Here is a 26,962-nt window from a genome sequence, read left to right as displayed (position 1 = left end):
TCACATTGATTTCCCTAATCTGGGGTCAAACTCTTTTCTTTAGAGCACTGTAAAAGCAACTGAGAAAAAAAGAAAAACTAAAGGTTTGTATAGGTTTAGCCTGGTATGAAGCTATAGTTTCCTGGATACTGCTAATGCTGCTTTTACAACTCGTTCTGGGTAATTTAGCCTACCTGGTTATAGAAATGAGGTGGGTGGTTGGGGGGGTAGCTTAGTTTGTGCTTTTATTTTCAGTTCTGGGAGTAAGCTACTACCCCTATAAGATCTGAAATATTTAGCGTTGTCTTGCAGATTGACTTTTCTCTGAGACTTTGATAAACCTTATCTTTGCTTCTTTTGATTCTTCCCCACTGAAGAGAAAATGAATCTGCACAAAGTCTATTTCCAGGCATGCTTACAAATAAGAGTGTGTTTGTGTGTGTCCTTGTATTTTGTGAAATGTGAGCAAGTTGTGGTGGATATCTTTGCCAAAAATAATAAACATATATTTAGAACTTTACAACTTTTATGAGAATGTTTTTAGTTGTGTGCAAACAAGTTATATAGACCAATATTTAAGGATGAAAAGTATTTTGTAAGTTAATATTTGATGGAATATGTATATATCTGTTTGACGATGGTGTGATCAACAGGGCCAACTCTACAAAAGCAAACAGAGTACTTAATGTGTTGCAGTTCAAAGAGGCTCACTGCTGTCTTTAAATTCTAGACTCTGGGCTTTCAGAGAAATAAACCTTTTTTAAATGGAAGGGAGAAAAATGAAATGTGTGAATGTTATGTGTTCCTAACAAAGACTAAATTGATTGGATTTGTCCTACAAAATATTAAAATGTAAATTTGTCCCTAATGTTTTGTTTTTAAATAGATCTATAACCATTGTTTTGCATTGAAATGTATATTCATACATTTTATCTGATGATATTTTGGGAAAATAAAGTTTCTTTTTTTAAAGGAAAGCATGAAGAAGAATATACATATGGATATACGAATTGTTTAAAATTACCAATAGTTTCTTTTCTGAACTTGAAAACAGTTATGTTTCTAAATATGAGAACAGTGATTTTGCCTAAATTTGCAATATAATGACCAGGACTTCTCTCCTTTTTAGAGAAGCAGTCAAGTATTCTGGAACAGATAAGACAGCATCGATCCAGTGAGGTTGATTCCCCACAGAAGAAAGCTATGCATACCTAACTTGCTGGAAGGTAAACTACTCTTCAATTAATGATGTCCTCCTTTTCTCAAGGTGTCCAAAGACAGGAGGTGGTCTGTAAAAGGTTGGATGACAACTCCATTGTCCAGAACAATTACTGTGACCCTGATAGTAAGCCACCTGAAAATCAAAGAACCTGCAACACTGAGCCCTGCCCACCTGAGTAAGTAAGAGAAAGAAGTGAGAAATATTTTCAAGTGCAAAGAGAAAAACATTAGATATTCTTATCTGGAAACATACATTCATATGATATTAATAAATTAAGCTAAGAAAATCAAGTAAAACAGCACAGAGGGTAAGATTTTGATTCCTATTTATTCACAAAATTTAGTAAGTAACCCCTTTAGAGCAGGAACTTCAGTAGATTGACCCTGGCATAGTGCTGGCAGTTGTCATATTTCCTTAATTCTAAAGCACATATCTTTCACATTTTAACATCTCCGAAATTAGATTCATTTTGCAATTGATGGTGTCTTACAGTAATAATCAGCATTATTTTTGTTTAATGGTATATAAAATAATGATATCTTAGATTCAGTAAACTATGAAAGATTGGCATGCAGTCCTATCTTTTCCAGATATTTATCTTAAAGGCTTAAAGACTTTTTCAGTTGTTTAGAAATATTCTGTAGCAGAATATCAGTGCTTTAATTTGCTGACCCGGTTTTAAATTCTGTCATCCTAAGGCATCCTGTCTTCTAAGTGTTGAGCACAGGCATCGACGTGTACTTCAGTCCCTTTCCTTTGATTAATGTAGCAATTACAACTTACTATAAAGAGAGGCAGAAGAAGAGAGCCCATTCATCTTAATGATGACTTTAAAAAATTCAAAAATGTGAGACATGCTGTCAGTGGCCACACTCTATAATATGAAAGAAAGGTTTTTTGATTGAGCAAAAGGCAATAATTATGTGCAAAAAGACAAAGATAATGAGTTAATCCTTATCATGGATGGAAGACAGAACATGTATGGAAGGCATTTCATTCTTCTTTCAGAAATCGGAGTAACATTATCCCAAAGTTAGCTAATTATTCCCAACATGAAATTTATTTAAAAAAAAGAAAGTAAGCAAAGGAATTTATGTATTCCAGGCTCTCTAGAACTGAAGAGAGAAATTCTATAACGAAGTAATTCTTTCTCTAAAACTAAGAGTCACAAAAATCTGAGACTTAAAATGGATAAAGAATTCTGGTCCCTCATTTGGTTTAAAAAAAGTCTATGGCATAGACAGAAAGCAAAGAGGAACTAAAGAGCCTCTTGATGAAGGTGAAAGAGGAGAGTGAAAAAGCTGGCCTAAAACTCAACATTCAATCTTTCTCTATGTTGTTTCCTATTTTATTTATTTTTAATTTGAGTTTATTTTTTTTTCATTTATATGTTTTTTTTTTTTTTAATTAATTTATTTTAGTTGGAGGCTAATTACTTTACAATACTGTAGTGGGTTTTGCCATACATTGACATGACATACATGTCATGGTTTTTGCCATACCTATGACATAATACATAGAAAATTTTTTAAATAAATAAGTAAAATCTGTTTTTAAGAACACTACACATTGCCCATTTTTTTGGGGGGGGGGACCTCAACATTCAAAAAACAAAGATCATCACATCTAGTCCCATCACTTCATGGTAAATAGATGGAGAAACAGTGGAAACAGTGACAGACTTTATTTTCTTGGGCTCCAAAATCACTGTAGATGGTGACTGCAGTCACGAAATTAAAAGGCGCTTGCTCCTTGGAAGAAAAGCTATGACAAACCTGAACAGCATATTAAAAAGCAAAGACATTGCTCTGCCAACAAAGGGCCGTCTAGTCAGAGCTATGCTTTTTCCAATAGTCATGTATAGATTAATGAGAGTTGGACCATAAAGAAAGCTGAGCACTGAAGAATTGATGTTTTTGAACTGTGGTGTTGGAAAGACTCTTGAGAGTCCCTTGGACTTCAGGGAGATCAAGCCAGTCAATCCTAAAGGAAATCAGTCCTGAATATTCATTGGAAGGACTGATGCTGAAGCTGAAACTCCAATACTTTGGCCACCTGATGTGAAGAGCCAGCTCTTTAGAAAAAACCCTGATGCTGGGAAAGATCAAAGGCAGGAGGAGCAGAGGACAACAGAGGACGAGATGGCTGGATGGCATCACTGATTCAATGGACATTAGTTTGAGCAAGCTCTGGAAGAAGGACATCGAAGCCTGGCATGCTGCAGTCCATGGGGTTGCAAAGAATCAGACATGACCTAGTGACTAAACAACAGCAACAAAGTGTGGTTAAATCAGGATACATTTATCGATATTTGTTCCAAAACAATAATACCTTCTGAACTTTCAATAGCCAGAGTCAGTATCTGCCTGAATATTTTAATCTTTAAGGGAAACTGTGGTTCAGACGGTAAAGCGTCTGTACAATGCAGGAGACCTGGGTTCGATCCCTGGGTTGGGAAGATCCTCTGGAGAAGGAAATGGCAACTCACTCCAGTACTGTTGCCTGGAAAATCCCATGGATGGAAGAGCCCAGTAGGCTACAGTCCATGGGGTCACAAAGAGTCAGACACGACTGAGCGACTTCACTTCAGTCTCTGGAAAAGTTTAGTGGCTGCCAAATAAGGAGCAGACAGAATCTAGGGTGATAGAAGTTTTTATTTTAGAATTTATTTTATTTTGAAATTTCATGTCTCTTCTTTTTCAAATGTGATCACTTTATAACTAACACCTTAAAATCCAGACATGGAAAAGTATAGAAATACAACCTATGGTATGTATTGCAAAGACAAGATATTTAATTATTTTTTATTTTCCTTTCTTCTGCTAGTTATTTTTGTAAATTTGTCTCAACAGAAACTGAAAAGCTATATAAAATAAAGTGATGCTCAAAGTGCACAAGCTGTTTTTTGACATTTCTAAAGACCTAAGTATATTTCCATATAATTGTGAGCCTCAACCTAGTTAAGTTACTTCCCTAACACTCAGTACTTTTAAGTATTATGTTTATCATGATAGGCCATTTAAGGCATTTGAATGGGCATGGTCACACTTGTCTTTGGGCCTCAGCCTTTTCAGTTAAGTTCAAATGCATGCTATTCAAGCATCCTTTGAGATTTTGGTGGTTGGTCATTCCATCCCATATATTACATGCTTGTATATTACATTGGAGTTTTTTGGTAACACTTTAAGGATAATTGACATATTGGAATTAACCTAAGCAATTAAAATTGTTTTGTATTTCCCTTTCTTTTGTAGTTCTAAAATAAAAAGTTACTTATTAACTTTTTTGTTGTTTGGAGATAAGAGAATGGAATTTGAAAAAGAAAATTCAGTCAGTTTTCTTTGTTGAAAAGAGCTAATATACATATTTAAAATATCCTTTATTAGTGTAGTTTTTCTTGTTAGTTCCTTTTTAATTTCTTCCTTATTTCCTTGAATTCAGACTATGAAAAAGGAATTTTTTTAATTTAATTTTTATTTTTTATACCCCAATACCAAATGAATAAGGAAATCTTAGTAAACTATCCAGAATGGTTATCATATGTAATAAGATTCCCATTACATTGGTATTATAGAGATAAGGCTCACTGAAAGACTACTGAATTCAAAAAGACTTAAAATGAGTGTGGGAGAAAGAAGTTTTTTCAGATGACAATGTGACAATCGTGTTTGGTTTTTGCAATACATGTTAAAGCATAAAATTCCTTAAATACAGATAAATAGAAAGAAGAAAATTTAAAAACTTAATAATACTTGTAAGATCATGGTTAATATTTTTCATCTTTTTTAATATCTACATTGGCACATATATATAACAAAGTGGTATTATATTATTTGGGCTTCCTTGGTGGCTCAGTGGTAAAAAAAAAATACACCTGCCAATATAGGAAATGTGGGTTCAGTCCAGGGATCGGGAAGATCCACTGCAGAAAGAAGAGGCAACCCACTCTACTATTCTTGCCTGAGAAATCCTATGGGCAGAGGACTCTGGCAGGCTACAGTCCATGGGGTTGCAAAAGGGTCAGACACAACTTAGCAACTAAACAACAGTTATTTATGATGTCTTGTAGTCAGTTCTCAGCATATTGAACATTACGTTGTTCTGAACATTAAACACTGTCTACAACATTTAGTAGATATGTCATGTTTATTTGAATTGACTTTCCACTGTAGAACAATCTTCTCTGGGCCCTAGCTTTTGATCCCTTTCTATTCCACAGCATTAACCATTTTTGCTTCTCAAATTTCTGGTGTAAACGGAATTATCTTTAACCCTCTGGGACACATTATCATATCACTCTCTAGAAAGAATGTATAAAAGTGTATTCTCACTGATAGTGTGTACATAAGACTGTTGTTTCCCTAACCTGAACTACACTTGGTAATATTATTTTTAAAACAATCTTTAACTATTTAAAGGGGAAAAAAAAACCTTGATATCTAATTGCTGTTTTATTTTTTGTACTTCTAGAATTGTTGATGCAGCTAAACATTTAAAAATTATGTTCAATGGTCATTTCTTTTTTGTTTTTCCTCTTCATGGCCTGTGCCATTTTTTCTATCAAAGTGCTTATCATTTTGTTATTGTTTTGTATGAAGTCTTAATGTATTAAGTATATTAACTTTTTATTTTTTCCTAGTTTGTTATGATCTAGTTTTACTTAATGAAAGTTTTTTTTTTAATACTATGTAGGAAAACTATCTAACTTCTATTTCTTTCATTGGTATAATGTTAAGAAGGCCTTATCCACGTTATACTTATGCTTTCAAAGTCTTTTTTTTTTTTTTATGTAAACTCTAATCTATCTGAAATATATTTGCCTGCTTGGAGGAAAGGATCTATATTTATTTTCAAATATTACTGTTTTCCCAATACCATTAATTTATAATCCTAAATGGTGGTTTTTAATCAGAAATTATCTTTTCAAATAATGAAATATTTTAAATGTCCTTTAGTCATATTGGAGACTTTATAAGTAGAGAATGGGGGAAAAAAAGAGGGCAATAAGATTTGTCCTTATATTACGTAAAGAAAATGACAGGGACTAGGAAGAATAGACAAAAGAGACATTGATGAAGAAATACTGATAATCGTGTTTATTTGAAAGACTTTAAAAAGCCAAAGGAAGCCTTGCTGGGAAAAAGTAATGTGGTCAGAGGAGCAACTCTTTTATGAGAATAATAGTCAAGGTGGTGAGTGACTAAGGAGAGAGAAAAAAAAAAAAAACAAGAATTCTAGAGGCTTTGAATGAAAATGGTGGGATTCATGACATAGGCAGAAATCATTAGGAAAAGGAAAAGGGAGGAGTTGATATTAAAGAGCATGACTGATAGGAAGTTGGTGCCTCACCATAGGAAAAGGAAGTAATGTTGAGTTAGAATCCAAAGAGAAAGGCCAAGAGTTCAGTTTTGACCATGCTGTCTTTTAATAGCAAAAATATTTCTGTATATGACCTCATGTGAAGAATCGTTAAATACTGAATATAATTCCTGTATGTAACTTTGATTTTTAAATTTGAAAATCAGAGAGGTGAAAGCAATAGAATACAGTACATGGTGCTGTACTGTGCTTCGTCCTATCCGACTCTTTACAACCCCATGTACTGTAGCCCACCAGGCTCCCCTGTCCATGGGGATTTTCCAGGCAGGGATACTGGCCTGGGTTGCCATACCTTCCTCCAGGGGACCTTCCCAACCCAGTGATCAAACCCAGGTCTCTCGCATTGCAGGCGGATTCCTTACCTACCCACCAGGGAAGCCCTATAAAAATAACTATAGTACAAGGCAAAATATGTTAAGTATGATAAGAGTTATAAGCGAAAAGAGTCAGACTGGAGAGAGATTTTTACCCAGGGGCAAGGTTTTCTTTAATAGTATCTTTTTATTTTGAGTCATTGCACCTCACTCCCATGTACAACTATACTCTGTTATAAGTTTAGGAAAAGATCATCAGATTCCTGTATAAAACTCCAAAATGTCAGACCTGGGAGGGATCCTAGAAGTCAACTCCCGTCATCTCATTCCCTTCCCCCAGTATTATTGTTTATCCTCTTAATGTACAGATACTGTAGATTGGATTACACAGGCTATATCAAGCCACTCTTATTTCAGACACTCAAAAATGAATCCCACTAACTGTATAGCTTCTTCATCCTGGTGAGAATGAAGACAATTTTATTGTAGGTTCTTCAGCTCAGAAAGAAATAGCCCCAGTACTATGCAGATTATAATGATTCAGCAGTTGATAATCTCTGAGAATTTTTATGCTCATATTTTACCACTGAATCTAGAGAATGAAAAAAGAGAAATAGGGAGAATGTCAGCAGAGGGTCAAATACATGGAAAATGATGGAGGAAACAGTCTGTCTTAAACTGGACAGAAGAGTGGTGAAACTGGGACTAGTAGATATAGTGGTAAAATTGCAAAACTACTTAAATATCTGGATGGTGATTTAATCCTTTAGAGAGACATGGGAAGGGATGATTTGCTGAGCAATAAAGATACAACAGGGAGGGACTGAGTGTGAAGCCTGAAATCAAAGTTAAAGTCAGAAGGGAAATTGGGAGGGGAGATAATGTTTTTACTTTCATATATTCCGAGTTAAATGCTAGAGTGATACATCTAGGCTAAGAGATGGTTGGTGATAAGAGAGAGGATGAAGAATAAAAAGGCAGAGGTGGCCCTGGCCTTGTGAGCAAAAGTAACAGCAACACCTCCTGAATCATTGCTGTTACTCTGGGCACCTGTGTTTAATTTGAAGGCCTCCATCCCTCTTACATTATGAGACCTAATGAGATCATGGCTGGAGGTGGTATGACTGAACTTTTTGTGGCTGAGTTATACACATTACTGTTTTATCCCCTAATCTTGGTGATGAAATCATTGTTTCGAATTGAATCAGAGTTTCACTATGGCTGGCATGCAAGTTATTATTCTCAGTACACATTTTCCTCTTTACCAAAAATGGTACTAACAACTTAGGATCCTATTCATCTGTGGAAAACAAAATGGAAAGAATATGAAAATCACTTTAAATCTCCTCTGGAAAATGACTTAGAAAAAAGATGTTAATGTCAGATTTCTAAAATTCCAGATTAAATTGTCACTCTTTAAGTAAATGTTAGATTGAAAAATTATAAATTTTTGACAAAATATATTTTAAGTTTGGGAAACTGGTTAATTATGATATTTCTAAATGCTGGTTTCCCTCTGTCAGTAAAGATAATAAAAATAATAATGAACAAAGGCCATTGTGGCTTATTTGGCTGAGTGTAGGCTCAAATTTAGGATATTAGTACTCTGACTTCACTAAGGTATTATCTTCCACATATAAAACTGGCACAAATGAATTAAGCTCATGGAAAGAGGTGACATTTGTTCTTAACTATTATACTCTTCTCTCTGGTTAGTCTCCTACCCAAGAGCATGAGCATCTCCATTTAGGATGTATGCATGATTTATAAGCATGGATTGAAGAAAATGTCTTTTGGCCTCATGTTTCTGGTTTAGAATCTACTATTTGTTAGAAATGTTGAATTGTTGGAAGTGAAATTCAGTGGATAACAGTGGATGCAGGATCTAGTTCTAGCTCCATCATTGCACTTATCATGATTTTGGAAAACTCCTTTCCTAACACAGTGTCTTACTTTCTTCTATGAAACAAAGCACAGTGCCTTTAGCATAGTAGGCATTCAGCATATATTCATGACATTAAATACAATAATGTATCAGTCAGCACTCTGGTGAAACTAGCACAATTTCAACTTTGGCTAGCTTCTGCACTGAAGAGAATTATATTAACAAAGCTAAGGGAAGTGTAAGAGTGGACCTAGCTTCAGGAATGGCTGGAATCAAGCACTCAAATACTTTCAAGGCTGTAGCTCCTCCCCTGCATTCTTTCAGATCAGTTAATTCCACTTGACAGGGAATATGGCCAGCATCAGCTCTTATATCTTTATACACCCTTGTGACCAGAAAGGAAAGTATTCCTTTTGCTTACATTTAGATGTAGAAATTCTAAAGCTGAATTCTTCTTGGTTTGGCTGGGATCATGATTCATACCCTTGGACCAATTAATGTGCCCAAAAAAGTGAGTCCTGCAGAAATATGACACAAACATACACCTGAGATTGCATATATGAAAGTTCATTGATGACTTCAGGCGTGGTATACCTTCAAATATGAGATATGTTCTTTTATTAAGACATTTCTGTTTCTTCCCACATTAGCTGTAGAAGCTGGTTTTAGGCGTAAAGGAGGTCAAAGCAAGGGATCTCCATGTTTTCACAGACCTGGCTCAGGACTCTACTCCTACTGCAGAGTTTTCAGCACTCCCATGTCTTCTGAATGGATACCTGGGCCATCTCTGCCCCTAGAAGGACAGTAAAGACTTCTGTCTTATGCAGAGCGTGATGTACAATTCTGGGAATCAGGAAACAAATCCCTTGCTCCTGCAGGGTGGTTTTATCACCAAACACTCAACTGAGGGAGAACTGCTCTCAATATAATAATAAAAATGGCTTCTGTTTCTTGTTTGTTGTGTGTCACATGTTGTTAGAAGCTCCTGAGACCCTATGACTATATAGGGTATAGCATATCTTCTCTTGGTCATGTTCAGGGTGATAGCTTGAATTTGTCCATAACGAAGTATCTGTATCACAAAAACTGGCAAATGCAATGGATCAGGACTGTCTCCCTCCCAGGAGGAGCCAGTTTTTAACATTTACCAGCACGTGGCTTGGAGCTTCATATGTACCTTGCTTAATCCTCATGAAAATCTCATGATTGGTAGTTATCCTCATTTTAGAAACTAGTTAACAAAAAAGAAAAAAGGAGAAAAAGAAGTTTAAAAACACATAATGCTTTGCTTGTTTGAACCTGGATTTGCCTTCTGCAAAGCCCATCACTGTACTCTAGAAAGCAGCTAACAGTGGTTTATCTTTTCCTTATGTATATGGAAGAAGTTCTTCTGTTTGTCATTTGTCACATCAACAAACACTGAAATGTTAGCTCTTCTGGGAAGAGGAGGTAGTCCACTGATAACAGTGCTTTCACTCTGCTGAAATCTCTGGCTGCACTGAGGGAATGCTTTTCTGTGTTTCTTTCACTTCTTGCTGCAGGTGGTTCATTGGGGACTGGTTGGAATGTAGCAAGACTTGTGATGGTGGGATGCGCACAAGGGCAGTACTCTGCATCAGGAAGATTGGACCTTCTGAGGAGGAGACACTGGACTACAGTGGTTGTTTAACACACCGGCCTATTGAAAAAGAGCCCTGCAACAACCAGTCGTGTCCACCTCAGTGGGTGGCTTTGGACTGGTCAGAAGTAAGGAAATCTGAGGCTGTATGTTTTGAGATGTCTTAACTATCAATACCAAAGCATTTAATATTAAGGACACCTGAGCGTGTGAGCATCTTAGAACTTAACAAGTAAGGACTGCATAACAGTGAATTTGGCCATGTTATATTTTTTTGCTGCTTGCCAGGAACTAAAGGTTTTGGGGGTCAGGAAACTCAATGAGAAAATAGTAATCAACTTGATTAAAAACAAACCTGAATTGAATTTGAGAGACTATTATAGTGAGTTAAGATTTATATATATATACATATATATACCTTATGTATATTTTTCTCTTTTTTTTTCTTTTTCTTTGCTATTATTGAACAGCATTTATAGGCTTAAAATGAGTGATATGTTTCTTTTTTTCAAAGTAATGTTCAAGCCTAACTATATAACTCTTAGATATGAATTTGTTAATTTATTGTCACATGTTATATTCTATATATATTTTAATTGCTTCTGTGGAAGAAATATGGAGTTGAGGGTTATAACATATCAAAAAGTCAAATTCAGATTTTATCATTACCTCCAGTTACATGATCAGTGAGGAAGAGCTGACTAAGATAATGTTTTTGTGGCATACATGTAAAGAGTCAAATATAATCCCAAAGCCTCAGAGAAACGGTCTTATGAGAAATGAGGTAAGAAGTAGAGTTAATTGACTCTTCATTCTGCATGAGACATACACATATACATATTGTACCATTCTCTACTTTTCCTAAAGAAGAACTGAATCTTTCTCAAGTGTTGTTTAGTGTTAGAAAGGATGAGTATCTGGCTATATAACTAAAGGTCATTTTTCTAAGTTAGCAAAACAGGATGCATTTCCTGCTGGAAACATTGTGGTACTTGCTTTAGGTATTTCCTGTAGACCTCATAAGTTTGTCAAAAAATAAACAAAAATAATTAAACATTGTTCTTTAGGAACCTATGGATGTAACTTTTCTCCCTGTGAATCTTACTACTTGAGTGGCCTTATTTTGTTAGAGGGCTGGGGTTGAAAGAGAGACTGTGTTTAAGATGGTACATGGAAATGGAGATTCTGACCAGTTGTGGTTATCTGTGGAATCTTTGGGAGAAGTTGGGAGTGTTCTCCCAAGTTTCCTGGCCATAGTCCAGCTTCAGTAATTATATTCTGCCTACATAACTTTTATTTGTGTTTCAGTCAAATGTAGAGATATTCCCAGTATCATTCACTCAGTGGTTATGGAAAAGGTATGAACTCTTCTGTTACCTACAGTGGGCAGATTAACTCCTAAATTCATTTGGAAGATAAAATCCATTGATAAAGAAGAGACATTTTACAGAATTGTACATGTTAGTAGTTGTTTTACTTGCAAGTCAGTGCCCAAAACCCTTGTAGAAATTCATAAATAGTTGTTGATAATGATGGCAACATTGCTACTGGAAAATCATAATGGGAAACCTGATGATTGGCTGCAATGTTTGAAGGATTTTAGGCCAACTCAATAAGTATAATTGGGTGCTTTCTAACCTTATTGGGATAGGGATTAAGGAGAATTCAAAAGAATCTCATAAACTTGGGAAAATAAGGAATATCTATGAAACAACTGGAGAATAACATAAGAGAGTGTTTAACACAATGATGGATTGTAAAAGTGATACAGAAATTCAGAGCTAAGAAGGTCAGAATAGCCTGGAGTAGAATCAGAAGGCTTTTTAGTTGATGAGAGTTGAACTGAATATTGCAGGAGTGTAAAATTTGAAGCAGGGAAGAGAACTGAGAAACTGGAGAAGTATTCTGATAAGAGAAACAACAAAAACACAAAGAATATGTGGTGAAAATAGGGTGGGAGGAAAGGATTTGTTTTAAAGAATAAGTGAAAGATAAGATTGAAAAAGTAGTGATAGGTTAAAGAAAGCTTGAATACAGAACTTTATATCACATCATTCTTCTGCAAAAAGTAGAGAAAAACAGACAAGTTCAAAAACAAAAACTAGAAAAAACTTCTGCCAATCACTAAATCAGCAAAACCTTCTCATGTGCAGACTCACTTCACATTGGTCTGTGGACCTACATTTTTCTGTGTCATTATATTTTTATTTTAACATAAAACACCAAATGTTATCACCTTAAAAAAATAGATTGTGTGAACTACTGTATATTTCCATTTCAAATACCATTTTAAGATTTTCTTCCTAATTCAACCTCATGTCGGTTGTAATTACCCTACTCTTAGCATTTCGATTCTCATTTCTCCAGTCTTATAAGTGACTTGCTCAAATGATTCTATGAGGCTGTTAGGCACTCCTGGAATCTGCCTGAAGAAATATATGTAAGTGAAGGGGACTTCTAATCACATTTCTGCTATCTCTTTAAGATAGCTGAGTCAAAGCTTAGGGGAGAGAAGTAGAGGGCATGGAGTACACATGTTGGGACTATCACCACTCCCCCCACCCCCCAAAAAATTAGTGGGCTATTGTCTCTCTACAGGCAATGCAGGAAAACTGTTCTGGGGTAAGCATGAGTCAGGATATTCTGCCATTACCATCTCAAAGATTCCAGTTGAACATCATCAATACCATCATGTTGACCCTTTGTTCTGGAGGAGAGAGGATTTTTGCCCCATTCAGTCTCTCCTGTGTATTTTCCAAAGGAGAAGGTGTACTCTCACTGTTCTACTTCATTTACCACAAAACCTACCTCTTCTCTAGATGAATTAAAGATAAGTAAAAGTAAATAACATTAAGTGAAAAAATGTTTCAGTAGCTGTGGAGAACAAAGTGAGCACAAGGAGCCTGATCTTCCCAGAGGAACGTAACATCTCCCACTAATGAAAAGAGGGGGTCCCAGCAGAGGAGCAGGCAGTGTTCAGGCTCTTTCACTTTACTTTTGCAAAGATATTTCACACAATAGCTTTCTGACACGCCCGTGAAAAACTTTCCTTCTCTTTCTGCCCCCTTCCCACTTCCAACTATCAGCTGTCTGAGCTCTGCTAATCACAAGGGTGAGGTTCAACTGGTGAAAACATGTTGCAGTAAGAGGAATGTACCCTCTGACCTTTCTTCTTTTCTTTGCCGGCTGCTCTCACATAAAATTTCCATTGTTGCAAAGCCAGGAACCATTTTCCCCATCAGTGAATCCCACCCCAAGATTATGGTAAAAAAAAAAAAAAAATTCAGCCAAGTTACCTTCGTGGAAAATGACTTTTCTGCAGTCTTTTGTGGAACTAATGAAGCCATGGCTTTCCCATTTCCTACAGTCTAGCCTCACTCCTGGGATCACCCATGCTATGTTGGACTTTGGCTTTCTGTTTTTGCCCTGTCTTGGCATGTGACTCTGAAAGCATTGCTGTGTACTGTAGATGGTCTCCAGCAATTCCCAGCCATTCTTTTGATGTATAAGAATGGTTTCTTTTGACTCCCACAGAGTACCCATTGAAAAAGGTCTGTTTCTTGTACTTATTCTTTGACAAGTGGATGACTGGCATCATACTCAATTGACTTTATGGGATTCACATTTAGGTAGCATTACTTAAGAAGGATGGGGGTGGGGGGAAATATACCTCCAAGTCATTCTTTGTTTTAGTAGATACTTATGCTATCACCGGGTTTACTCCGAGGTTCTACTCTGGTGCCATAACTAAGTAAATTAAACCCACTTATCCAGAGAGAATTCGGTCTAACACCAAAATGTTAATGTTTCTATCCTTTATAAGTGAGAGCCAAATTATTTTCCCTGGTGTGGTTTCAAAATTTTTTCTGCAAAATGTGTTTTTGCTTCTTAATCATAAAATGTTAAACTGAAATATAAATGTATCTCTTGTAAAAATCACTGTCTATATCCAACTGAGATAAGAACAAAAAACAAATGGTCTGATCAATAGTTGTAAGATTCTGATTATATGAATAAAAGAAGAAAGATAGATGTTTTATAATATATACAATAAGGAGAAATAGTGAGAAATAATTTTACTAAAGAATCATTATCGGGACTTCCCTGCTGGCCCAGTGGTTAAGACTCTGAGCTCCCAATGGAGGGGGCCCAGGTTCGATCCCTGGTCAGGGAACTAGATCCCACATGCTGCAACTAAGACCTGGGGCAGCCAAATAAATGAATAAATAAAAAAATAAAAAAAAAAGAATCATTATCCACTGAATTACCTTCGGCCCAGCTATCATAAGAATGAATTGTGGAGAAGGAAATGGTAACCCACTCCAGTACTCTTGCCTGGAGAATCCCAGGGATGGCAGAGCCTGGTGGGCTGCCATCTATGGGGTTGCACAGAGTCAGACACGACTGAAGCGACTTAGCAGCAGCAGCAGCAGTCTGATAGAATGCTGTAGTAATTGAACTGCTGGTTGTTAACAGACAACATGAGCAGTGATTTGGAGGAAATTATTCATTTGTTACATCTTTGACTACAAACTTTACTGTCCAGTGAAATGATTAACTTATGCTGAACAGAAGACAATAATTGGAGATAGAAACAGTACCCATGTAATCTTTGGCTGATACTGTTTTCAGTCTGTTGTACCAAAATAATTCACAAAGATGGTTTCAGGTGGTCTCTTGTATACAAGGTCTGCATCATGAGATGACTGAACATTGATTTGTGAAATCTTCCCATGTGTTCCCTGCAGCCCAAAGCAAGTTCTCATTCGTGCTATGGTCCCTGCCTGGTTCTAGAGATTGATCCACTTCTGTTTTGAAATTTTGTAGATCCATGTAACTGAGGACCTGAGAGACAAAGATGACATCATAGAGTAACATGAATAGACATTCTAGATTTGATCATCTGAGCTCCTATGTACAGACTTTTTTTGCTCCAATTATTAGTTAGACTTTACATTTGGAGACTGTGGCTAAGTAGTAAAGTTTATATTTACTAAAGCAATAAAAATCATGTTTGCATATTTTAGCATGTTTAAAAAAAGAATGAATTGAATGGATTTTGACATTTATAACTAGACTTTAGTCTAAAAAATGACCTTATTCCTGAGCTAAGTATTCATTTATTTCTAATGAATTTTACTGCATACTCAAAAAATGTGCAAAAATATGCCCTTTACATGAGTATAGACTAATATTGTCTTTAAAAAATGCTCTGAATCATTCATGATTAATTTACTGCCTACTAATCATATGCATAATCATGGTTACTCTTGATTTTCTAGGATTTCTTATTTTTTTGATAACTAAATAAAACTGAGGCTGTCAGATAGATAAACATCTTTATTCATCAGAAGGCTAGAGAGGCAAAGATGAAATGTAGCCTAAATAAAGCAGAGGGACAAAGTAAAAATAAAAACAAGCTGAGGGATGTCTCTGCTTGAGCATCGCTGACATAAGGTCAGAAGAATTTGCAGGATGAAGCACTACTTAAATCAAAGCCAGTCTAAGTGACATCCCCGTGCCTTTATTATTTTTTACAAGCATATTTAAACACTTAATTTTACAATCACTCTCTGAAGAGTTGAGATTATGACTATAGACATGTAATATTCATGGCTAGATCTTCAGGGCTTGGGGACGTTGTATTCATTGAATCTTAATGTAGTTCTCAGTCATTCACTATTTTGAGAATCCAATTGATTATCTCTTTATTTCCAGTGCTACAGGATAGAATATCCATAGCTTATTTAGTGGAGCTTGGGCTATAATTTTCTAAAATTATTTCTGGCCTCAATAGAAGATATATGTTAAGCTTTGCATATAACTTCACATTGTCCCACAGAGGATTTGTACATTTATCTTTCAGATCATTAACTTTTTCAGAACTGCCATGTGAATTTATCTGCACTACTCAATACTTCAGCTTCCCACTAGTAAAATGAGTGTGAAAACAGCACTTTGTGAGGTTTCTGTGAAGATTAGGTAGATCATGATATGCAGAGAGCTTAGCACACTTAATAAATTTCAGTGTTGCTTTCTCTTTTTATTCTTCTCCCTATTGTCAGCGATCTCATTTGTTTTGTTTTGTCTTTGGTTCCCTGGGGACTTCTCAGAGACAAATGAATGAATCGTCTGTCTTTGCATTGTCTGCTTCCCCTAATTGTAAACAGGACTTTGGCACAGGCTCTTAGGGAAGACTGCTAGATATCACTACAGTGTTCAAATAAGAGCAGAAGCTTCTTGCTACTGTAAAAAGATATTAGAATAAACAAGAGACTTATGTCCCAGGCTTTAATTAACTTTATTTTTTAATTGCGATATCATTGATTAACAGTGTTGTACAGACCTCTGCTATCCAGCACAGTGACTCAGTTACACCCATATAGACATTCTTTTATCTGAGGCTTTAATATACATGCATATGCTTTTAAAATACGAAGAGAGAAAGAGAAAGGCTTGAGCGCGTTTTTCAATAAATTTTCCCAATGTAGAAAATTAATCATAGCCTCAAAATATTGACTGAACACTAAACTGAATACTAAATACTAATTGGAATTCCCTGTACATCCTGTATGTCTCGGCTCATATCCCTAAAGTCTGAAGTACCCCTCTATCCTCTTGTACTTCACCTTATTTATTTTTATAATAATTAATACTAATGTATTCATGAGACTTTGTTTCTATGAATGCTAAGAGCTAAAGTATGGATCAGAACAGAAGCCTTAGAATTTAGTTCCAGCTCTACCATTTGCTATCTGTTTAACCTCAATTAAATTGTTTACGCTCCCTGTTAAAGACTCAAAAATATATATGAGAATAATGTACTGAACTGTGAAACTCAGTGGAATATAAAGCAGTAGGATTATCATTATCAGTAATAATATTAAACATTAAGAGAGTGACAGAAATTCTCTAAGGTTGTGTCTTCTAACTCTGATAAATGGTAGAAGAGACTTGTGTGAAGTCAAGAGGACCAAACACAAGTGGAGCAAGCTCAAGAGACTCAAATCAGGACATTCTACAGAATGCATGATTGCAAGATAGTGTTGCATGTCTAATGACTTGAAATATAAAGTAAATATATCTTGAAATATAAAGTAAAATATTTTGAAATATAAAGTAACACGGCTGTGGTGAGGATTAAATGACATAATATATACAAAGTTCATGGTGTAGGGTCTGACATCCAGGAAACACTCAATAGGTGTTAACATTAGGTCTGCCATTTAATCACTGCATGTTTTTGTACCAATCACTTACCCTAAGGTTTTTTCTTCCTTTTAAACATAATTGTCATCTCATAGAATTTTTGTGAGAACTTTGTGAATTACAGCACTTAGCATAGCACTTGATGCCTATCCCTTCTCCAGCGGATCTTCCCAACCCAGGAGTTGAGCCAGGGTCTCCTGCATTGCAATCGAATTCTTTACCAGCTGAGCTACTAGGGAAGCCATTGATATCTAGAGTATTTATTAAATGGTGGCTGCTATCATAATTATCATTATTAATAGCAGCAGTAGTCATAGGACTAAGTCTCCCCAGGTGGCTCAGTGGTAAAGAAACCGCCTGCCAGTGCAGGAGATGAAGGAGACTCAGGTTTGACCCCCAGGTCAGGAAGATTCCCCTGGAGTAGGAAATGGCAGCCCCCTCCAGTATTCTTGCCTGAAAACTTCCATGGACAGAAGAGCCTGGCAAGCTGCAGTCCACGAGGTTACAAAGAGTCAGACACAACTGAATACACACACACACACACACACACACACACACACACACAGTCATAGTAGTAGCAGCAGCATTGGCTTTCTGCCTATTGAAGTGAATCTGGAAAGGTAAGCAGAGCCTTCCTATCAGTGTATAGTAAGCATATTTAAAGAGTTTGAGTTTATATCTTGAAGACCACTGTAGGATTTTTTTTTTAATCAAAATAGAACATAATCAGATATGTGCTTTAGAGAATGAATTGAAGTAAGACAAGAGCAAGAAACAGACCTGGTAGAAAGTCACTGCATTATTACATTCAAGAAATGATGTTTGTTGGTAGTAGGGTTAGTGGCAGTGGAGACAGAAATCAACAGATGTGAGAGAGGTTTAGGAATTCGGTTAATAGAACCTAGTGACTGATTATATGGGTAGAATGAAGCTGCAGCTGTAAAGAAGGATGTTGACTTGGCTGTAAAACATAATAACAGGGATCAGGAATTTCTCTCTTGACCTCTAAATCCTTAACTAAAGCCTTTTTTGGAACCATATTGGAAAAAACTGGATGTGATTCTCCTTCAACTGTATCTTAATTAAATGTTTTCTAAGTTGGAGGAAATGCACTCTGTTACTACATTCATTATGATGAAGAGTGTTCATGGGTCCTTGATTTACACATGAAAAATTTGTGTTATTTTTCTTTCTCTGTATGACATGTGACCAGTTCAAGATTGCACCGACAAACCGCTCAGGGGAGAGTGTACATTGTTCCTTAAGACATTCCTATCCCATGGCTAGTAGGTCTTGATTTACCTAAAAATAAATCAAACCATCATCTTTGCAAATATATTTATATTTTGAAGATATTTCCAATATCTTTACTGAGTGCATTCTCAAAGTCCTCTGTTGGACCCTGAGGATGGGGTGAGGTTGTATATGAAGATGAAGCAGAGATGAAATGATTTTAAGCTTATAGTCTGATAGGAATGAGAGGACATATGAATTCATAATCATAAAATAGGTAGATGATGACTAAGGGCACAAAAATTTATATATTCTTACATTCTCTTTAATGTTACTTATTCTTATGTTCACATGTATATCTCCTTCATTAAAACCATGAGCTCCTTGAGATACAAACTGACTTATTCATTCTTAGGTCTCCCTTCCCCCTACAGTCTACACTATACTACAGTCTAGTGTAGTTACTGTAGGAAATGTGATAGTAGTTTTTGAATGAAAGATGTAGAAACAGGGCTTCAAATTATTGTGGGTAAGGGTCTCACTTCACTGACAAGTACAGATTTTAAGGAAAGGCTCAGATGTTCAGGGGAGAAAGCTGGAGGACTTCAGCCAGCCACCATGTTGAGTAGGTAACTCCTGAACAGTAACTCTAGAGCACTCCAATTAACTTCAAAAAGAGGTAAATAATAGACTTTGTGACAGGAAGAAGGATCTTTTCCTCAGTGTGTAAGAGCTTACTGGTCCAACTAAAGAATCATCAAATTCATTATGTTTAACTGATGGACAAGGAAGAATCCAGATATTCTCTGTGCAATAAATCTTTACCTGTGATCATGTATTCTTAGCTACCGCATACTAAGAGTACATTTGGTCTGCTATATCTCCAGGGGTTCCACATTCACAGATTCAACCAACCCACGATCAAAAATATTTGGGAAAAAAATTCCAGAAGGTTCCAAAAAGTAAAATGTGAATTTTCCACACTGGCACCTATTTGCATAGTGTTTATATTGTATTAGGTATCATAAGTAGTCTAAAGATGATCTAAAGTTCACAGGAGGATGTGTGTAGGTTATATGCCAGTACTGTGTCATTTTATACAAGGGACTTGATCATCAACAGGTTTTGGTGTCCTCCAGGGTCCTGAAATTGTCCCCTGATGATCCTGAGGGCCAACTGTGCACATCTAAATCAATCCTTAGCTTGCTTCACAAAGGTAATTTCTCATGGCCCTCTAGTACCCATAAGAATTTTTTTCAGAAGACTACACCTCAGTTCAGTTCAGTCACTCAGTCGTGTCTGACTCTTTGCGACCCCATGGACCTCAGCACACCAGGCCTCCCTGTCCATCACCAACCCAAAACTCTTGTCATTGAGTCAGTGATGCCATCCAACCATTTCATCCTCTGTCGTCCCCTTCTCCTCCCACCTTCAGTCTTTCCCAGCATCAGGGTCTTTTCCAGTGAGTCAGTTCTTCGCATCAGGTGACCAGAATATTGGAATTTCAGCTTCAACATCATTCCTTTCATTGAGTACTCAGGACTGATCTCCTTTAGGATGGACTGGTTGGATCTCCTTGCAGTCCAAGGGACTCTCAAAAGAAACCAAGAATTCCACATTCCAAAAATCAGCAGCATCTTACCACAAACTGAATATGGCCAAGGATAGGGAGGAGTCAAAAGAAATAAACCTTCATGCAATAACAGAAGATAAGCTGCCAAGAAAAGCAAACTCTGGATTTAGCTTTTAAAGACCTTAGGGCAAAAGATAGAAGTTCTTCTATTTAAAAACTTAAGGAATTTTCATATCTGTTAAGACTTTGCTTAAGATTTAGTACATGTGTATGTTGTTTACTCAAATACACATTTAGTTGGAGAAAGATTTCCCTCAAATTTTTCTCTATCTTTAGCCTATCATTATTCATTAATATGTGTTTTATTTACAGTGTACTCCCAAATGTGGTCCAGGATTCAAGCATCGGATTGTTCTGTGCAAGAGCAGTGACCTTTCTAAAACATTCCCAGCAACACAGTGTTCCGAGGAGAACAAACCCCCTGTCCGCATCCGCTGCAGTTTGGGCCGCTGCCCTCCTCCTCGCTGGGTGACAGGAGACTGGGGCCAGGTAAGGCAGTTGGACTGTGGGCCCCTGCTGAAGCAGCAGCTTGAGACACTCGAGGTTCCTGACTGGGTCATGATAGGGGCTTGCGACATGAGTAACAGACCTACAGGTGTGAGACGTGGATGTGAAACAGTGCACAGGCCGCCGCACTCATGTAGACACCCTGAGCCATGCTTCTCCCACACCTACACACTTCCCACGTTCACCCACTTCTCGGATTCTAACGTTTTAACTTAAAGAGAAATAATCTAGATGACCAGAGATTTGACCAGAACTTTGGCTTCTACTGCCAACTCTCTCAACTGTTTCAAGAACAAATCAGTTAACACCATTTTCTTAATTTTCACACTAAGAAAATGAATCCTCTTAACCTCACAGAAAACATGTAAGGATCTTAATTAGGTTTTGTCTTTTTTTTTTTTATGGCTGCGCTGGGTCTTCATTGCTGTGAGCAGCCTTTCTTCAGTCAGGGTGAGCAGGCACTGTTCTTCATTTTGGTGCAAGGGTTTCTCACTGCTGTGGCGTCTCTCGTTGCACAGCATAGGCCCCAGCACGAAGGCTTCGGCAGTTGTAGCACCTGGGCTCAGTAGTTGTGGCATACGAGCTTAGCTGCTCCGCAGCATGTGGGATCTTCCTGAAGCAGGAGTCGAACCTGTGTCCGCTGCACTGGCAGGCGGAGTCCTGTCCACTGTACTGCCAGGACGTCCCTGTGGTTTTATATTAATTGGATCCATTTATATTTTCTCTTCCAATTCCTATTGTTTTCTTTCTCAGTTTTTAATTATGTTATCTTGCTGAAGGTCCTCTTAAATCCTTTGAAAGCAAATTGGTATATTTGGATAGAAGGCAAATTAAGTATTGTTCTTTTGAAAGTCGAAAAGGAACCCTATTTAGGTTATATTAAACAATAATGCTCCAGAAAATAAATTTCTAGTGACTCAATGGCCTTTTCCTGTGGTTTTACAATTAACCTTGTAGCTAGTTATTTTCTAATATCTGAGAGCCCAAGTAAATTGTAGTGGCATATAACTACACCAGCATGATTTTGTCTGTGCTCTGGGCCTGCCATTACTTAGTAGGAATGGCATTTCATAGAATTACCAAAACTGTGGCCAAAATGCATTATTGCCAGAGTGTAGCTGTATCTACAGACTTCTCTGGGGAGTGGGCAAAGATTTTCAGTCTCCATTAAGGCAAATAAATATTCTTGGTCTATGCTCAGCCCTGTGGGGAAATAAAAGAAGTGTGACCATAAAATAATTAACATTTGCATTTGTCTAACAAATAATTAATAATGTTCTTTCATATAATGATATTTAGTTTAATTTACAAAGTGCTCAAGTGGAATATACATCAGAAGCTTAAGTAAGAATCGAATGCAGTTAAGTATTTATCTGTAGACGTGTGATAGTTTCACAATTTATAATTGATATTATGCTATTAAAGAATCAGAGCAGACATACTCTTATGATTTTTATTTAAATCAGATAGGAATTTCCTTTCTTATATATTCTTTGTTGCAATGTACTGGTATATAGAGGTCATGTAGAAGTTTTTGCATGTTAATAATTTCACCAAATTTCCCTGTTTGAGTTTATTCTTTTAAATGTTGTCAAGTCCTTTTCTTCTCCTCTATACTTTCAATTCAGTTTCCTAAAATTGAAATTAACCAGTGAAAATACCTTTCAAAGATGCTTTATTACATCTTTATGGTGCATTTACTCATCATTCTGTATTTAGAAAGTTAAAAATAAAAGTATCTGTGAATATCATGGCAAGTCCTATAAGTGCCTTGAGAGTTTTTGCAAATTAGTCCAACAGGGCCTCGGTCTATTTATCTTGTAAATATCACCATCACCTATCTTTGCACAAGTAGTTCCTCATCTCCTTGATCCCAAATCTCACAGGCTTTCCAGTATTCTGAGTGGCAGGCCCCGGAAATAGACCACAGCTTCACTCTTCAGCCCGGACAGCTGATCAGGCCCAGCTGAGTCCTAAGCCCTCAGAGAGCACTTCAGTTCTAAAGTGAATGATCCCAAGCAGGTGGAAAAGGGAAGGGAGACATGCTAACTGGCTAGCTACAGGCCTCTTCTCAGATTTGTCTCAGATTTGTATACCTTACAAAACAAGGTACTTATTTAATGTCTCTTTTCTTTTTTTTTTTCAAACTGGCCTCATCACCAGGGCCCACAATGGTCACTGCTGTTAGACTGAGCTAATATTTTAATCAAATTCAGAGTACTCCAGTAGACCACTGATTTGTCTTCCTACAAGTCTTTAATAAATAGGGAGCAATAGTGATGTCCCAGCCCTAGAGTCTCTTGACTATTTTACTTCATCACAGGTATTTGCTCTTTATACTCTTGTTTAACTTCATTGGCACTGCTTGACACTGTTGGAATAACAGCCCAAGAAATCTCCATCTGTTGTCTTCTGGAAACTATATTACTTCTATATTCTAGGGTAATGACACGATCCTTGAGTTTCCAAACCAATGCTATGTAATAGAATGATTTAATCATATACCTCTCCAAGATGAACTACATATGAGCTTGAAAAGCTAATATATATAGTATTTGAAATGACATAGTATCTATTTTCTCTCCTGAAAATTGTTGAGAACAGTATTTTGTCTCTTCTTGTCTTTTGGTTTAGTGTTCTGCTCAGTGTGGCCTTGGACAGCAAATGCGGACTGTGCAATGTCTTTCCTACACTGGACAGGCATCAGGTGACTGTCCAGAAACTAGTAGACCTCCATCAATGCAGCAGTGTGAAAGTAAATGTGACAGTACCCCCATCTCCAGTACTGAAGGTAAGTTCCCCAGTACCTCCAGTACAGATGGTAAGGGAACTGTAATCTCTAGTGATTTAACTAGTGTATTGACTTACAGTGTTCAAAGAGCCCCATAAAACCACTGTTGTATTGTGTTGGCATAGAGTATTTGTGAAAGCTATACATGTACTGGATATATAATCAGGAAACCTAAGTTGTTTTTTTTTCCCCTGACTCTTCCACTAACTGTATGACCTTATTAAGTCACTTAACATTTCTGGAGCTAAGTTTACTTATCTATACAATGAAAGACTGGAATGGAGATAATCTCTAAGGTTCTGTCCAACCTAGCATTTTATGTTTGACTTGTGCTAGAAAGATAGAAATGATTTCTAATGAACCAAGCTTGAAAGTAAAAACTTGTTTCTTTTTGGCTATAACAATGGATTTATGCTATTGGAAAGATTAAATTCATGCTTGTTATACATATAATGAAAGCATATGTTTGGAACGTCTTAGGTTTTAAATACTAATTTTCTCATTGAAGAAAAATAGAAGAATGTTATTGTATAGCTGTTTATATAGGAGGACAATGTCTTCAGACTCAGAAAATTTTCTGTTACATATGGGGTAGTCTCTGTATTAACAGCAGATACCCATCTAAATTCTGAACTTTCTTATATCATATTTAAATGAATGTACTTTGTTTCCTCAATCAAGCATCCATTTGAAATCTCCTGAATGCTACTTTGTGCAAGACACTATCACAGAAACTGGAGAGTCCAGAGACAACCGTGGCATAGTCAGGAAGTTCAGACTGCCTTCTCATATATAAACGTCTGAAGCCATGAATTTTAATTATGTAAGACACCCAGCTATAGGGCTCTACTTAAAAAAAAAAAAAAGATAAAGGGCTATGCTGACTATAATTTGTTAATATTTATCAAATGAAAATGATATGGTAACTAATCTATTAAAAAGAGATTGTACATTTTGATAAAAATCTATCCAGTTTGAGGGATAATTTTTAATCTTATTTTTCAATATTTCCATGAGGAATTTCATTTTAGGAAGAGCAAGCCTCTTGCATGACAAGATGCAGAAAACTTGCATCTTTGCAAGTCACCCGTTTCTTATATATGAACAATATGAAAAGTGAAAGTGTTAGTCGTTCAGTCATGTCTTGACTCTTTGTGACCTCTTGGACCGTAGCCCTCCAGGCTCCTCTGTCCATGGAATTATCTAGGCAAGGATACCGGAGTGGGGTGCCATTTCCTTCTCCAAGGGATCTTCCCAACCCAGGGATCAAACCCGGGTCTTCTGCACTGCAGGCAGATTCTTTGCCATCTGCGCCACTAGGAACCTCCCTAGTGGCTCAATACAGTATGCTTACTATATAGTTTACTGTTTCGAAGAAGTATAGCTTTACCCTACATTAATTCAAAATCACAATTTTAATTGGCAGAATTTCTGGCTGTAATGCCATCTCCTTTTTTCCCTTTGGTAAGGGATATTTTATAAATCTAGCTTTCCTTCTCTTGAGAACGGCTCAAAAATCTATGACAAACAGAAGTACTTTTCATAGCAAAACTATTTTCCTTAAATGATCTAAAATTTAAAGATTTCTTTAAGCCTTGCAGCAAACAAGTCTTCATCTATTGTAAATTATTGGCTATCAGTCAGTTCATGTGGGTTTGGGAGTCTGTTTTTCAGAGTTGAAAGATAAAATATTAAGGTGGGAAAGAGGATATAACTATCATAGTAAAGTATGTTGGGTATTATGTTAGGCCCTTTGTATTTTTTATCCATTATATATATATCTCATGTACATAAATATCTATGTGTATTATATAATCATGATAACAACCTTTTGAGAGTTGGTATTACTGATGTGGAAACTAAGGCACAGAGAGAGTGACTAACCCGCATTACAAAAGGAGGATGTAGAAGAACCAGGATTTGAACATAGATTTGGAAGAGCCCTACCTAGGGCATATCATTTTCAGTTACACTTATGTGCTGTTTGTAATTTACTCTTAAAATCAAGAATTTTAACATGAAAACAGAGCTTCTGATTGTGAAGTACAGAGACTTCTGGCATGACTGTCAACGGATTAAGGCTTAATAATTGTTGAAAGACCTGGCTTTTTGACATGCCCACAATAATGAGTGTTGAAATTATATTTATAACTTTATTTTAGGCCATTTTAGTAATTTCTCCAAACAGTTCTCTACAGTGGATAATTATCGTACGTAAACTTTGCAGCTGAAGATGTAAGGCTGTTTTTATAGTGAGCAGAATATCTTATGCAACTGTACTTATTTCTGCCTTAAAAGATCCTCTTAAAATGGATAGGTTTAATCTGATATTTCTTGGATTATTTGGAAAAATACTTCATAGTTATTTCTGTCTGGCCAAATCACCTTTTGATCACTGTAATCTGAAGTATGCAGTTAGGACAATATATTTAGCCTTCTCAGTAAAGAAGGAAACTTTTAGGAAATTATTAATCCTGCAAAGTATGACTAATCTTAGAATTGTTATTCCCTAAAGCTGTTGACTCATTTAAGACAGGATAAAATTAGAATTAAAGGAGAAATAGTATAGCTGTTGTAACTTGTTTTGTGTTCTCCTTAGCTTCCCAATAGCATATGTATTGAGTATATTAAAATGTCTGAAACTATCTGTTCATTCCATCAGAAACTACTTATTGAATGCTTGCTGTGGCCAGCCTCTGCCATCTATTATGGCAATTCAAATATGCTTGTAAGCTCATAGTGCTACAGGGAAGATACTTCTTTAAAAAAAAAAAAAAAAAGCAAGATGGAATGTGTTATGTGGAACCATTTACACAAATGCTAAGAGTGCTCACTGCTGACTCTAATGTTTGGATCAGGGAAGCTTCATAGACTAAGTGGTCTGTGAGCCAGTTGTAATCTGTAGTTGGAAAAATACAGATGAAACAGTTGATTTAAGTCATAACTTGTCATCCATAGAGATATGAAATGCACAGATAATATGGATTTCAAAAGAGAAAAGGCTCTTACATGAAAGTAATGTAAGAGTGACCTGATACGGTTTCTGGAAATCAGATCAAGGAGAGAGGAAGTTGCTCTTACAAAGGGGAAACTGGGACGAAGGTCCAGTTGTGGGGGAAGGTTACGCAGGTCAAGTTCTGGTTATCGCAGGAGGTAAAAGAGGACTGCTTTTTTCTACCAGAGTCAGGTTCC

At 36.5% G+C, this 26,962-nt stretch overlaps 1 protein-coding gene across 5 annotated transcripts in view; it reads left to right on the top strand.

Moving 5' to 3' along the window:
• The window catches only part of ADAMTS6 (ADAM metallopeptidase with thrombospondin type 1 motif 6), a 288,202-nt gene that overhangs the window by 248,080 nt on the left and 13,160 nt on the right, over positions 1-26,962 (top strand). For 3 of the 5 annotated variants that reach the window (XM_070476750.1, XM_070476751.1, XM_070476749.1), the window contains 4 exons: positions 1,247-1,376; positions 10,321-10,525; positions 20,785-20,961; positions 23,614-23,770. In XM_070476750.1, the coding sequence (XP_070332851.1) occupies positions 1,247-1,376; positions 10,321-10,525; positions 20,785-20,961; positions 23,614-23,770 (669 nt within the window). Of the gene's footprint in view, positions 1-1,108; positions 1,225-1,246; positions 1,377-10,320; positions 10,526-20,784; positions 20,962-23,613; positions 23,771-26,962 lie in introns of those variants that run through there. The other 2 variants (XR_011491254.1, XM_070476753.1) reach the window with 2 other exon arrangements.

Source organism: Odocoileus virginianus, chromosome 14, assembly GCF_023699985.2.
Source record: "Odocoileus virginianus isolate 20LAN1187 ecotype Illinois chromosome 14, Ovbor_1.2, whole genome shotgun sequence".
Taxonomy (NCBI): Eukaryota; Metazoa; Chordata; class Mammalia; order Artiodactyla; family Cervidae; genus Odocoileus; species Odocoileus virginianus.
The sequence above is the reverse complement of the archived record's forward strand: the minus strand, read 5'-3'. Positions and strand labels throughout refer to the sequence as shown.